The sequence below is a fragment of the Athene cunicularia genome, assembly GCF_003259725.1.
Source record: "Athene cunicularia isolate RWA chromosome 4 unlocalized genomic scaffold, athCun1 chr4_part2, whole genome shotgun sequence".
Classification (NCBI taxonomy): domain Eukaryota; kingdom Metazoa; phylum Chordata; class Aves; order Strigiformes; family Strigidae; genus Athene; species Athene cunicularia.
Window position 1 is genome coordinate 8,865,758 of NW_020799099.1, and position 15,764 is coordinate 8,881,521.

General features: G+C 43.3%; 1 protein-coding gene across 11 annotated transcripts in view; it reads left to right on the forward strand.

The window, feature by feature from the left end:
* The window catches only part of SLC4A4 (solute carrier family 4 member 4), a 230,632-nt gene that overhangs the window by 68,129 nt on the left and 146,739 nt on the right, over window positions 1–15,764 (forward strand). For 8 of the 11 annotated variants that reach the window (XM_026847422.1, XM_026847420.1, XM_026847429.1 and 5 more), the window contains exon 1: window positions 2,804–3,389. In XM_026847422.1, the coding sequence (XP_026703223.1) occupies window positions 3,212–3,389 (178 nt within the window). In that variant the 5' untranslated portion in view covers window positions 2,804–3,211. Of the gene's footprint in view, window positions 1–2,803; window positions 3,390–15,764 lie in introns of those variants that run through there. The other 3 variants (XM_026847425.1, XM_026847427.1, XM_026847426.1) reach the window with 1 other exon arrangement.

Sequence of the window (15,764 nt, forward strand, 5' to 3'; positions counted from 1 at the left end):
GCAGTAATGAAGTTGTGGATCTGGATAAAAAGTGTCTGAATGGCCCATGCTTTTTACCTTATTGCAAGGAGCTGGTAAACCAGACTTAAACTTTCTGTTCAGAGGCCCTAAAAAAATTTCCATCCTTTCTTCCATCCAGTGCGTGTATCTCCTCCATGGGATAGGGAAAATACCTTTTCTTGCTGCAGTGCTTCACTGACAGGACTCTGACAGTTTACTCCTGAAGATCCAAGTGAAGATTTTCTTGTTTCATGTGATTATTTATTATTTTCTTTTTTTAGTTTCTGCAAGTTCCATTTAATATTACTTGAAAAATCCCAGGGGGGTGAAATATTTCCCCTTTGCAAATTCATAAAGGATGCTTTCTTGCTAGATTTTGGCCTGAAGAAATCCTGCAGTAATCTGAGAAAGGCAGAAAAGACCAAGTCAAGGGAGGTGGCGCTTGGGAGTCTAATCACTAAACTCCTGCGGATTAGAGACGGGGCGCCGTGCCAAGGCGACCCAGGCTCTATTCCTGGCCCTTTAAACCCCCCAGCTCTTTCGGATCTGCTCTGTGCTTGTTTCGGGGGAAGCATGAGGCTTTACAATGTGTCGTAAGCAGTTTCCCAGCCCTCTGCAGCTAGGAAGTGCAGCTGTTAAACATGATAGACTGATGCAGGGGAGCAAGGGGGCCATTACTGGGAGGACAGGGGAAAGTGTGGGGTCTGCTTCTGCTGCCTGTGGTGAGATGCTGCTGTAGGTGCTCAGCAGCAGGCAGGGTGATGCTGGGAGGATGCACTGCTGCAGTGAGGAGTTTGAGCAGGCATTCTGCTAGGCGGATGGCACCCTGTGTTTTTTCAGCCCTGTATTCTTTGCAGGCAGTGAAAATTGCTCCTTTTCTTTTCCTTCCTTCTTCCCCTATTCCACTTGGAGACTGTTGCTTCTCAGCTGCTGCGCGCCCAGACTGATGCTGCAGAAGATGGTATGGAGAAATGGGCCTTGGGAACTGGTGTTTGAGCAGGGACTGTGGGACGATGCGCAGGTGTGGTTGCACAAACACACACATGCTGAGAGGCCTGAACATGTCGGTACTCAGGGAATGGAGGCAAATGCCAGGGCACGCTGTGGATGAAAGTGTAAGAACAGACTTTACGGAGTAATAAAGCCTGTGTGGTTTGTGTTTGGGCTGAAAATCCCATCCCATCTGTTCCAGATGTTTTTGGTTGTGTTTATAGCAAGTAGCTACTGTGCTGCTTTGACAGAAAAAAATTGTAAAAAATAAATTTGAGTGCATCTTCACAACCATTGCAAAAAGGCAAGAGCATCCATGAAATATGTTAACTTTTATTGCCTTAGAAAAGATGCATAAAGAGTTGTAAATAATTTAGTTGAAGAACTGGAACTTTTGTGGGCCTGCCTGAGTGCTGTTTTTTTTGTGTTTTGTTGTCAAGAAGTATGTCCTTCCCCTTCACGCAAGGTAGCAGCTGCTTGTGAAATGGTACCTTCCTTAAGTCAGGGAAATTTGTTTTTCGAATCATCTGGCTTCTGAGTCTCTGGCAGACAGCATGCGCAGAAACAGCCTCTGTGAAGGGGAGGTGGACCTTTTTTCAAATGTCAGAACTGGACCTAAATTTAGGAGCTGATACTCACATTCATTTCATGTATGGTGCTGTATTAGCTGCTGCTGTCCAGTAATCTGAAAGAATAAAAGCAGTGTATTTCTATCTGCTTAGTTAGTGGTTTTGAATCTAAAGTGTTGCTTTGTTCTTTTTTACCTGTGACATATTTGAGACTCATTCACGGGAGCTGAGCTGCAGACTAAGCCAAGGATGAGGCCAGTGGCATGTTGGTAGAGATGCTTGAGGTGGAGGAGCACTTGGCAAAGGTGGGAGAATGGCTGCTGTGCCACTGCTTTCAGAAAATGAGGGCTCTGGTACTTTCTTTTGTGGCTGTGGTGGTTTTTTTTTTGTTGTTGTTGTTCAGGTAGCCATTGACATGCAAGGTAGATGTCCTGAGACATTCCGATTTCTGTCTCATCTGTTTGGTTTTTATACTCTTCTGAACTTGAATGTGCCCTTAAAAACTGTATGAAGTGTTTGCTGCTGCTGCACTTGGAGGATCTTGTGGGATCACAAGTGGAAGTGATATGGGTGTGAAGAAGTTTTTGAAGGCTTTGCTTCTTTCTGTACTGAGTTTTTCCTTATTCCATCTAAGGAATATAAGGAGAAGGTATTGTTTTTTGATTGTTACCCACATATGCCTGTTTCTTGCCACTGGTAGGAAAACAGGTACCAGCTCGGTCTCCCATTGTATTAAGATAGAAAGCTTCCACAGTGACTGTCCAGCACTGAGCAGCAAATATGTCCTTAGCCTCTAAGCAATATGAAAGGAGATTTATAGCTCGATTTTTTTTTTTCTGTGATTTGATCATTTTTGTATTTGCTTGTCAAAAATGAATTTGCAGGTGAACCTTTGGAAAGTGTGTGGTCTTATTTTGTGGGTGAAATAACAGCAGCATGAGTTCTGGGCAGCACTGCCAGGAAGACCTTTCTGGTGGAGGCATAGAGTTAGGAGTCTGTCCTATACAGAGAAGCAGATAAGAGGTAGAGAGAAAAAGGGAAGGGAAAGAAGACAACTGCTAAAACCCATCCCCAAATGGATGAATGAATGGGTGACACACATAAGTGACTGCTGTGATGGTCTGACTTACTGTAGCTCAGTCTCTGGATAATCCTCATATGTCAGATTTCTGTAAGGCCACCATGTGACACAAAGCTTGCCTCCCTACAGACAAGTGTGCTTTGCTAGCATTAAGAGGCTGGCGCAAGGCTGGTCTCCCACTGTGCATTCAGACGCATGTGTATGTCTGTGTAGTATGTGTGCCTGCTCCTGTATGTGGTTCTGCAGCCAAGGTCCTTCAGAAGAACTTTAACAGGAAACTGGAACTCAGCAAGCTCTTGGCTATTGCATAGATAGTCCCAAAATTGCTTTTGTGTCTATACGTCCATTTTAGAAAAAAGGAAAAAGGCAGAGGGGGGGGAAAAAAGAAGAAACAGGAAAAAATCCCAAAGACTTCTAGCCAGGATTACCTTACTTCCACCTGTCACCACTGATGTCCTCTCAAGGTTAGAACTCGAGCGACGTGAGGCCATCTTAAACCAAACGCCGTTTGAAAGGAGCTCTATGAAGGAACAGCAGGCACTGGAAGGAAAACAGGAGTGCCCACAGGAACATGAACAACAGCTTGCAAATTAACCTGCCCAGGACCTGGGCCGGTTCAAATCGCTCACTCCAGGAGAAGTCTGAGCATTCCTTTTTTCTTTTCTATTACTATAGGATGGAGGACGAGGCAGTACTGGATAGAGGGGCTTCCTTCCTTAAACATGTATGTGATGAAGAAGAAGTGGAAGGTAAGAGACCTTGGACTGCTGGGGAGAAAGGGTGCCTTCAGAAATTGTATTTGTATGTAAGATCGGAACAGTCAGATAGCAGAGAAAAAAGGCACCTTTGTTTTGCCAAGTAATTAATCCTAAAATTGCCTGAAACACCAGTAAGCTTGATCGGGGTGGAACTGAGCTTTTAAAGAAACCTTCTTTTTCAGTTCAGGAGTGAAATGTTGTCATACGGTGCTGCACACATTTCCACTTCCCACAAAGTTGTGTTTGCTGTGTCTTGCATAGTGGCTGTGAAATTTGGGTTATTTTGTTTTCCTTTCCTCTATGAATATAGTTTTGGCAACACTTGCATATCATCACTGCACTTGGAAGTGCTGGAATGTGGTGGTAGGTGCTGCAGATGGAGAAATGAACTGGAAAAAACAGCAGTTTCACTGAGTGTCAGGGATGGACATAAGGCAGCAAGTGGATGTTTGACTGGGTTATCCTTTTAGTTTAAGAGGCATAAAGAGAAAGTTTTTTCCCTTAAAGAGGAACTTTTTTAACAGAGCAATTTCCTCATTTTTTAGGAAAAGAGTAGACTTCTTTGCAAGTGTTTTTATATTGTCTCTAGCTAAAAATGTTGTGAAATCCTAAAGGTAAAAGGAATTTAAAGGAGTTTAGTTGAAGCTTGTTTGTGGAAAATTATTAAGCTGATAGGAATGAATTATTTGCAGCAAATTATCTTTTTCTCATTTTATGAGAATCCGTTGACTGTGTGCTTGATGAACTAGTAGGGGAGAAGGAGGAAAAGATGATAGAGTACGTACTCTACCTAGAAGGGAAAGGAGTCAAGCATTTTACCTCACAGTCCTATCCTTCCCCTCTTGACTTAGGTCAATTTTATTCTAATTTCTTTATTTGCAAGCAAATGCTTGTGGCTTTTTTGTTTAAAATGTTTTGAAAGGTGCAGGGTTACAGCCATGTCATTGTCACTGGTAATGGACGGTAAAGAATCGAGCAGTATGAAAAAATAATCTCCAGAAAGATAAATTAGAACACTTCCAGCAAGTCAAACCAGTCATTTCCATGAAAAAGCCTGTGTTTTCTTCCTCTCTTGTATGAAGTAATCTGTGCTTAGTACCTATAAATAATCATGTTGAGTTTCATTAGGCCATTTGCTGTCTGCAGGGTCAGAATGACAGGGGTTTTGTATTAGCCTTTTGCTTGTAGAATAATTAATACTTTGGCCCAGCAGAAACATTTGAGAGGGGAGAGAGGGAGAACATTTCTTAGATTTTACTGTCTTAAATGTTGCCACGTGCTGTTGTGGTGTGTATTGCCCATGTGTGATTCTCTGGGAATATAAAACAAATTGTTGGTTTTTGAAGAGCAGTGTGGGAGTGTTCTTTTAACTATCTGCCGGTGCTGGGAAAAAGGTTGTGGTTAATCTTTAAGTAATATTTGTAGATATGGTGTGTTTATCTCCTTGTTTCAATGCAGATATTCTCATTTGATTTAGTTGGGCTAACAGACCAGTTGCAGTTCATCTCGCTGGAATAAGAAGAGGAGGTGAAACAAGTATTTCTAATTACACAAGACAGGCCTCTTGAGAAGTGTAGCTGCTTGTCTGAGCCTCTGGAGAGACTTGGAGCTGAGTAACTGGCTAATTCCCTTGTTTGTGCTAAATGCAGTGCCTTGATTCTCACCAGGCTCCTGTGAATGACCTCACTAAATCACAAAAGGATCTGTTCTGTGGTGGGGCCAGTGCTGACACCGTAGCATCTGTCAGTGTCATGGTGCATGTGTGATGTGGTTGGTGAGTTGCTGCTCGGCCACTCTTCTGGTGTGGGACAGCCTTGAATTCATAGTACTTGGCAAATTTGGGGCATTACTACAGTGCAAGTAATCATTTAAGGCTTTGGGACTTTGAAGAGATCTTACTTGCTTTAGAGGGGAAGATTTCCAACCTAAATGATTTCCAACCTAAATGTCATCAGCTACATCTAACTCTCTACACACATATGTGCCTTGTATGTAAGTACACTTAGTGTATGTTTGTATCTACACACATATCCACCCCATGTACAGTCATAGTCTGCATGTATGGAATGATTTGTAGATCCACAGAATGGTTTGGGTTTGAAGGGACCTTTTAAAGACTGTCCACCCACCCTGCTGTGGGCAGGGACACCTTCCACCAGCCCAGGTTGCTCAAAGCTCCATCCAACCTGACCTTGAACACTGCCAGGGAGGGGGCAGCCACAGCTGCTCTGGGCAACCTGTGACAGTGTCTCACCACCCTCACAGGAAAGAATTTCTTCCTTATGTCCAATCTAAATCTGTCCTCTCTCAGTTTAAGATCCAGTGGAAAGGCTAAAACATCAGGTTGAAGATACTTCTAAGTCTGCTAGATTTCTGCACTGCAAAGGGAGTGGTTACCAGGAGAGATCTAGAGACCTGAAGGTGTTAGCTCTGAACCACTTCAGCTACTTTCATGGTATGGTTATAACTTGCTTTTCTAAAAGGCTTACAGTAGTTTTACCCTCTGTAGAATAAGGTAACAGCAAGTGGAATTGTTACCTTCAGGTGTATTATATTTTTCTGATAATTTTTATTTTTAGCCTACTTTCATGAGGAAACAACATACATATAAAGTTGTTTACCTGTCTTTCGCCTTTTCTTTCATCTCCATAATTTTTTGCACCTAGTAGTCAATATCAATCCAAATTTCTTAGGAAGGCTCTTCAAAGCTACTCTTAGTTTCACTAAACTTGTAGGGAAAAAAAAAAAAACTGAGCAGAGGAGAGATTGTTTTCTTTTCTCTCTGCTAGGGAAAGGTAAATTGTAACCTTTATGAGAAGAGAGCTGACAGTGTGGTATTAGGACAGTGGAACTTGGGGATTCCCCAGCTGCAGGAGAGAATGGGAGAACCCTACTGCAAAACATAAGGTGCTTAGAAAGCAGGCTGCTTTTGTTGCTCATGAATCGGTTTGATTTCAAACAGATGAAGACAGAATTTTAAAGTTGTCATTTTGAGCATCCCTATTTTGCATGTTCTTTGCAAGAAGAGAGAAGGAGCATGGTGTCATTTTATCGGTACCTGGTGACCTCGCGTTATGTCTGTGAGATGGAGATAGCAACTCTGAATTACCATGTCTCTAATGTGATTATGTAGCAGTGTGGGGGAGAGGGAAGGACTTTGATTTTTAAGGAGGGGGAAGAATGGACATTTTTGGTTGGTCGGGATGTTGAGACATTTTCAGCTTGTCTGTTGTGCCCTTGCTCAGTAAATGTAATGTTAATAGAAATCATACATACCTGACAAAACTGTGTCCCTTTGGTCTGGTTCCAGAGATTGGTTAATGCTTCTCTGATGGGACCTCAGTCTGGTCCTATGCTGGAATGTGTTGCTATTTTCTTGGTGATATCAGCTGTTGACATTCAAAAATTAGTCCATTCCAGCTCACCCCATGCTGTCTTTATCAGTGAGAGGACTCAATTTATTAATTCAGTATGTGTTAGTTATGAAGAGCTGCTTTGCTGGCCATCACTGATATTGCACATAAGTGCCCAGAAATGTGACTTGGTGAGCCAAGGGATCTGCCTGGGTCAGGTTCAGATTGTGGAAGGAAAGCCAATGCAAAAATGTAGGCTTTCTTAGGGAAATCAGGAAGAGGCACTGCCCTAAGCTGAACCTCCTGTGTGAGAAAAGCATTCCCATTCATTCAGAGCACTGCACGTTCCTTTCCTTGAAGGTAATGACATATTGCTGTAATGCCACTGTTAGGAGTGCTGGTATGTGTGACATAAACAGATTACTTAATAGCCAATTTTGCAAGAGGGGAAAAGTAAAGCTCCACCTTATCCTTTGAGATAAGGTATTCTTGGCTCTTGAAGCGTAACTTCCCCCAGGCTCACTGCTGCCCTGACTTCTCGGTGGGGTGGAGGATGCTTGATTTCAAGTCTGACAACTCTTTCTGGAAGGCTTGAGGACCACTCTGGCTGCCTTTTAGGAGACGGGGACCGGCACTCGTGTCAGGTGTTTTGTCCTGCATTTCAAATCGTTTGCAAAGTAAAGGTCTGAGAGTATCTCTTAGATACCACTGTTGCAGGAGTGGATTCAGGAAAAAATGCTGTTACTGTGGAAACTTTTTCTTGGATCCTGTTATCAGTATGGTTTTTACTACATAGAGAGCCTAAACCAGGGATTTTGTAATGACTTGCTGTAACTCCTTTTTCCATTTTAGCTGACTGCTCTCCACACCTTCCACCTCCTTGCTTTCTCTTCTTGACCCTGTTGTGTCATTGCACTTTGCTGGTAGAAAGCTGTGTGATGACATAAGCCTAAGATTATTACTTGATGGTTGGATCAATGGGGAGAGAGGTTTAAAGGGTAAAGATAACTATGAAAAATCTTTACTTTTATTAACAGCAGGCAGAAGGTAGAAGAAGGCAGAAGAAGACTTTGTTTTCGTTTTCTTCTGTCATCCCCACCCTCAGTTTTTGATTAGTGAAGGTAGGCAGACCTTCTCCATTTACAGAAATAACCAGAAAACCTGTTTCATATCAGTTAGAGTTTTCAATTGCTTCTGAAATAAATATGATTTAAGAAAACCCAGTATGATAAAATCTCAACACAGAATGTACTTCATTAATATTCTTTGGTACCTTTAAATTATCTGCAGAGGCAGAGTAGGCTGTATTTTGCTTTGGTAAAACTGAGTCAGGCTTTGCTTGTGCAAAAGCAAAACGATGAGGACTCAGGCACTGCCTTTTTGCTCTCTTTCTGTACAGCAGCTGGCACAACTTGGGAATGGCAGGCACAGACTGGGACCTAAATGATGCCCCACACAGCTAGTAAAATCAAGACGGTTAGTTTGGATCTTCTCAACTTTGAAGTATCTGGATGAAAGATTTCAGATGAGCTTCTCTCCAGCTTTAATTCTCCATGACACTTTGCAGAATACTGAAATATGCCATTAACTGGTTTGTCACAAATGAAAAGATCTAGTGCTATGACTTCGCTGCAGACTTTTGATAATATGGTAAATCCCTGTGGAAAAGTGGGGAGTGTTTTTTGTGTGTACTAATTAAATCAATAGTACAAATGCTGTGAGGTCTGTGAAATATGAATCATTCATGAAGTGGTTTGTGCAGAAATTTTTGTCATTAAGATAATATCACTTTTCAGTCATTTGTTAGCTTGATGCTAGTAAATCTATGAGTGTGCTTATGTCACCCATCACTGCATGGGATATGGTTCTGGTCATTGCAGGTGTCTTTCAGCTGTTGTCAGGATTAGCTTTAAAGTTGCTGGGGTTGTGTGAGAAGGTGTTGATGCCCACCTACTCCAAACTCTGTGAGGAAAACTGCAATCTAAGTTCTGATGATGATAAACTGACTTTACATAAGGTAGTGATAAGTTGGCTGTGTACGCAACAGAAGTCGAGAAAATGTAAGAACAGCTGAGTCAATATGTGATTTGGTTTGCCTGTTGCGAAGGAAAGGTTGTGTTTTCTTTTAAGCGATGATAAGGTTTGCACTGACACATGCTACAAGTGTGAGGTACGTGGCAGTGAAGGAAGGTGTTTCCATACCATTCTGACAGTGACTGGCTTTTTCCCATCTCTGATTGGTTTAGAAATAATCAGTAGCCCTCTGACCCGGTGGTGAAACTAATTTTGCTGAGGGCCATGCTAATTAGAAGGGTGGCCCTCAAATGGTACCTTCCAGCCTTTGATGGGAGCAACTGCTCTGAGTGGATGTTTTCAGTGACCAGGGCCATCCTGAAGCTGCTGTTCCCTAGCAAGAGAGAGGAGGCACTTGGGCAGTGCACAGCAGGTCCAGACCAGGGGCATGGGCCTCTGTTGTCTCAGTGTGCTCATGATAACAGTTCTACAAAGGTCACTTTTGAAGCCCTCTTTTCTTTTGTGCTTCAGTTTCTGTAGATCCTGCCCAGCATCAGCGTGCATGCAGTTTGGTAGTGTGCACCCGGTGGTGTTTAGGCTTGTTTGACTGTCTTCTCCCACCTATTGTATATACCTTCCTCTGCCCAACAGCTCTTTTTAAAGGTACATTAATAGTAGATATGACAGTTAAGGATGGAGGTTGAAAAACCAATACAGCCTTTTCTCAGTCTTCAGATGTGAGCCCCAGTTGTGCTGATTACCCTTTCAGAATTTTTCCGGGACATTTAAAAATAAAAAGTAACAGGAAATGTATTGGGAAGGCCCAGTTGCAGTTGTAAAACATGTAATGCTAGTGTTGGCTCTGTTTGGCTGTATTTATCAAACTCTTTCATGGTTTTTGCCTGTTCACTGAATTGGCAAATTTTTAAGAGATGTACTCCATGCCAAAAATCAAGAATAGTGAAGGTAAATGACAGAACCCACTTGGCAAGTAGGGAAAGATACTCAGTCAGAAAGTAGAAGATACCTGACCCCAAGTCAGGGCCAGGATCCTTCAAGCTCGGCCACCTCAAACAGTCACAGCCTTCATGTGGCTAGGGAACCTCTGGAGTGTCCTTTCCTCTCATCTGTGCACCCAGAACTAGCAGAGCTGGGGTTAATCTGGAAACGGATGCTAGGGCTGTTTCTGTACCTTCCTAGAATAAGTGCAGTCTGTACGCTAGTTCAGTCATTGTCTCAGCCTGTGTGAAGGCCTGTCCCTTTGGGTGATGCTCCTAATCTGGTTGTGTGATGCTGGGAAAACTTCATTAGCAGTAAAAAGGGACTGAGAAGGGATGTAGGAAACTCAGGCACTTCCCTGAAGGAAGTGTTGTGCTGCTGGAGAGGTGTCAGGTGAGGCCTTTGTGTGAATGGGGCTTCTGCCGGTGAGCACCATGTTGTTGGCATTCCTTGGCCATGCCCTGCCTTCTAGCAACCCCAGCTCTGGCGACAGTCTGCCTGTCATAAAATGCACTGCGGCCTCTATATGTTTCATTATAACTGCAGCCTTGGAATCAAGGTTTGCTTGCATCGCAGCTGTTTTTCTATCTTGTGATATGGTACTGCAGAGTAAGGCAGTTATGAGGACTGGCTGTGAGATGCCTGGCACTTTGCAAACCCAAAGACACAGACTGATGGTTTAGGTAGATCTCTGCCTGGCACGTTGCAGTTACGTCTCTTGTTTTTATTGCTAACCTGTGCTCAGCCTTTGCTGTTTGTTCTTCAGGCTTTGGACAATGTGCTACTCCATGCAGTCATTGGTGGTGATTAGGTTCAGACTCTAAAAGGACCATGGTGTTTGCTTCAGAGTTTGGAGTGCAGATTTAAGCAGCATGCCTTTTTTTTTGCTTGTGCGCAAGTGGTAAAGCAGCAGCCAACCTCTGGTACCTAGACAGAGGTTTTGAGGTTCTTTCTCTGAAATGGGGGCAGCACTTGGATGCCTTACTTGTTATACCATGGCTCTTACTTATATTTGGAGGGTGGTCTAAAACCTGCATCTATGAGCTTGACATTGCTAAATACACCAGATAATGAATACACATTAAATGGTATTCATTTAATAAGTCTTTGTAATTAATGAGATGGAAATATGGAAAATGAGGTCAAGGTTTTCAGCCAAGATAGCTTATTTGGGGTGGTCATTTGGGGCATTTTGGGAGGGGACAGTCTAGCACGGCTCCCCTCCTCTGCCCTGTTCGCCGGAGCCATTTGTTTTTAAAGTCTTCCTTTTCTTTTAATGGGATCCAAGCAGTACTGGACAGATTAGATCATATCACAGTGGGACAGGTTTGGTGGCTTCTGTAACCTCTCACGACTCCAAAGAAGAGAGAAAGAAAAGCAGCTTATGGGGTTGTGGGTAAGAGTCTCGCAATGGCTTATATAAAGCTCAGTGAGAATACTCCAAACACATGTTTATTTGTTCTGTCTAAACAATGTCCACCTGTTAATTCATTGCCAGCTTCCTTATATTTTCTTGTCATGGAACAGTACCTTGTAGCTGTCATCAACGTGTGTCTTTTAGGTTTCACATTTTGATCCTTTCCTAGCAATACCTAGTGTAGTTTTTGGTGACTGACTTGGTCTGCTCCTTCTAAAAAAACAGGGTTTGTAGGATCTTCAAGTAGTTAAAAGAAGACCTAATTTCATTTTTTCATTTTCTTCTCCTGTTTAGATACTCTTGACTTTACTTTATGCGAGCTCCATCTGTTAGAGCCATCCAGTTCTTCAGGGCACAGTGCGAACTCACCTTTTAAACATGCTTTGCTGGAGTGGCCTCTGAATCCTGTTAAGAATTGGGCAGTTCAAGTCTGGGTCACTGATGGGTAGCAAGCATCTGTTTGAAATGGAGAAGTGCAAGCTTTAGACAGATGGCTAGGCAGACTTTCATTCTGGCTAACTATAGTGGTGTTACGTGGGAACCTTTTAAAGACTACAGAGGTCGCTTTACATAAAGATTAAACTGACCTTTTGCAGATACTGAAATTCTAGAAGCCTGATGGTAAAAAGAAGAAAAAATAAAAAATCTGGTTTATATGCTGGCTTTCCCCCCATTGTAGTGATTTTAGTGGACTGCAGTAATACAAACATGTAAAATGACCTTTGGGCAAATCCCCTGCTCAATTAAGTAACTGCATCTTCATTGCTGATGCTGGGACCTGTCTTGAATACTTTCATCTTAGCTATGAATTTGGGGCTCTTCTGTCAGAGTTGGCAGAATTGAAGAGGGCCCTGGTGTTTCTAATCTTGTCCCTTCCTATTTCATCCATCAGTTGCATAGTAGCTTAGGTTTTGTCTCTCTTGGAACCTCTGTGTTCTCTTTTGCTCTTTACTGCAACTCTCATTGCCAGGCTGTTCTCCTGATGGCTTTTATTAGGTTGTGAACCCCCTACTCAACCTTATGGTTGTCCTTTTACAAGTATTTGGTCCCATCACCTGATGGGTTCACACTGATCCTTTTCTTTGGCCAGCTGCCACATATCATATAAGAATTAGTTTATTGCATACTACCGTTGTTTTAAAGGCCCTTATGCCTGAGGGCCTTCCTGATCCGTTTTTTTCAGCTCCCTGGTTACAAACTTGTGCCACTTTTTTACATACAGACATGATTTCTTCTCCTTCTCCCAGCCAGTCTCTTACCTGGCATCCTTTGTCCGACTCTGGGCATCCACCTGTTATTGCTGGTCCTGTGGGAGTCTGCGCTCAGTCCCTCAAAAGACCTTGGGTTCTCTTCATGGGAATCTCTTTTTGCAGAGAAGTAATTTTGTGCCCCAGTGTCACCACTGTAAGACATACATGCATGTTTCTGCACTAATAAAATCATCACTGTGACACAAAAGTCTGTTCCAGTTGTGTGGGCTGCCCTCTCTTTGGAGAGAAACACATCTTTTCTGTGGCCCTGCTGCTTGATGGGGCTATTTTGATGTGGGGAACAGGAGGGATTTGGATCTGATTTATCTCCAACTGGTATGTAAACTTGTTTAGATTTCACCCAGACTTCAGTGAAATGCTCAATGAATGAATTCTTCTGCTGTTTACCTCATCTATAAGTTTTTATTCACTTGGAAAATACAGTCACTTGAATATCAGGATGTTCTGAAAACCCTGTGGGAATGGAGTGGTGAGCCTGGGAGTATGCCTGGTCAGCCTGTCAAGAGGATTGGTTATGGTTTGGTTTTATTCTCTTGAGTTTCACTATCTGTGTTCATGTGCATTAATGAGAATAGTACTTAGGTCTTACATAGTGCTAGGGGCAATCATCACGTTCCTTGTTTCTAGTGCATGAACCAGCCACGTTCACTGACAGCTCTTGTGAATTTCCATGTCTCTTCCCCTAACCCGAATTTGCATCTTCCTAGTGTATCATTGAAAATAGACCTGTTTGCCTGTTGGTTTTGTGGCCTCTGTTTCCATCTGTGTTGGAAATTAATGCTCTTCCAGATCGCTCCTGGGAACTTTTTAGGTGCGGTATGATGCCTGCGTAGGAAGGACTGGGAGAGTCATTTCTGTTCTGCTGGTGCGAACGGTTCTCTGAACCGGAGTGTTATGTGCACCTGGGTGTGCAGAGCCACAGCCGTGTCCTGGCTGGTGGAGTTGGTCGGGATGGAGGGGCCTGCACCTTACTCCTCTGCTAGCACCAGCACCTACAACCTCTTTAAAATCAGGTAGGGTTAAGTGCACTTGACACGTGATGGCGTGGCCTTTTGTTCTTATTTCTTGAGCTGATTTGAAACTAAGCAGGGCTTAGTTTTGGACTTGCTTAGTGCTACTTTTAGTATCTCCCCTGTAAAATGGATCATCTCAGTGATTTATTTGTCCTTCTGGGCCATCAGCTTTTTATGTCTTTTGTTTTCCTTTGATTCTCACACAAAACGAGAAGTACCCTTCTGCTGCCACCCCAAGTTTGAAAAGCAGCCGCCAAAAGTTGCGCTAGCCTGGCCGCAATCCCAGCGGTGCGTTGGCTAGTGTCACGTCTGGCTGTGTGCTTGGCAGTACACCGTCACCTTCTTGGCCACAAAGTGTGCCGTACCATCTTCTGCTGATGAAGCACGTAGCGGGGCTGCATCCCCTGTGACTTTGGAGCAGTGGTAGGTGCAGATTCCCGAATGTCAGAAATGGCTAGGGAGCAAGTTTTCGCGAAGTTAGCAGCTCGTTAGCGGTAGGAGTGAAAGCCATAGGAAGCCACATCATTAAGTAAAGCTTTCCTGCCTGGGGGTATGCTGTGTTTCACTTCCATCTGGGTATGAGACCTATAGGTAGGCTATGGAAACGGGCAGAGAAGGGCACATCTTTGCCTGCATGTGTCGTCTTTGTATGTCAGTCATGCCCCAAAGTAAAATGACTGGGGCATCCGGAGCAAAGCCCTTCATTCGCGTGGCCTTCTTTCCCTGTCCTCTTTGAGAGCCTGAGTACAGGTGGCTGCCCAGTGCTGGAGGCGCAAGTGGCCAGAGCTTGTGGACAAGAGGTTGGCTGTGTAGACATGTCGATTGTAACCACAAGAGCCTGTTCAAGCTTTATGGGGTTTAACGTGATTCTCCCGGTTCTTTGGAAAGGCACCTTGAAAGTGAAAACAAGCGCCCCATGAAAACTGCTAATACTCAGCTCATTTTCACTGCTTTATAGATTTTTAATGTTAGGTTTTGATCTTGTTTTCTTCTAAGGTGCAAGTCTGAGATTCTTTATGGGCTAGTCTGACCAGGTTCTGTCTCAACAACCCTGATCATGTGGAAGGGATTCCTTCTTAGATATTAGGCACCAGACAGACTTTATCCTTTGATCCTGTGACTTTCAGCTTCTTTCTTCAAATGACCAAGTTTTGTTTTTCTTTCTAAGCAAAAGTCGTCATGCTGTCACCATTTCCTTAAAAAAAGTTAGTGCTTAAAAATGGAGAGGATCATAAAGTGATCTCTTTCTGCTTGTTCATTTGGCTGTAGATATCTGGAATGAAAAAATAATTTCAGTCTTGGGTAGTGTCAGGTTTAAAGCCTGCACTTGGTCATGCACTAGGATTACAGAAAGCTCTAGATTCAGCTCAGTGTCTGGATGAATGCAGAGATCTCAGGCACAAAAGGTGTCACCACTCTTGGATAATCTAATCATGTCTGCTGATTTACCTTTATTTTTATTTTCCCTCCCGCTAAGGCTGTGATTTCGGTTTGCATTCCCTGTAACACACTTTTTCTGCTAGTACCCTACATGTGGATTACTACTACGGCCACTGATAATCTATTACATGTATGTGTTGAAATACACAATACAAAAGGCTTTGTGGAAAGACTGTTGTAGGGTGAAGCTCCCCCAAATCACCTAAATTCAAACTTTGTGAGAAATCTGAGCTCTGCAACTCTCCATAGATGCCTCGGGTCTCTTCTGTATGATTCTTCTGGGATGAACTGGTTTCTTACCAAGGGCATGGTAGGAAGTAGTAATGCTCATGGTAGGAAGTGGTAATGCTCTTGAAGGCAAATATGGTTCCAGAACTAGTTTGGGAGACAACACTTGTGCATTTCTCTCTCTCTCTTTTTTTTTTTTTTTGGTGATTTGCTGCCTGTAGCATGTATATATATCCATGTGTTTTGAACAGTATAGATGGCTTGTGCTTCACAGACCTTAGGACATCCAATTTGGGACTGACATGGTTGCACAGAGTGGGTAGTTCCTGACTCCCAGCACATGTCCCATGCAGGCAGATCCCCAGGTCTCTTCATCATGTATGTTTAACCAGCTCTTTGGCTTGTCCTGGTTCTTTCACAGCTGCTGCCCCCCTCGCTTAGCAGTGGACTGGACAGCTGCTTGGTGCGGGCATTGTATGTACATACTGCCTTTTGGTCTCTAGATGACTGCCATCCTTTCTTTCTTGAACAGAAAAGGATCCCCACTGACAGACAGTGCAGATTTGCTTCCAGCTTTGTGCCACACCAGCTGCAAAAACACCTAGACAGAATTATGGGTATATAGGTATAGG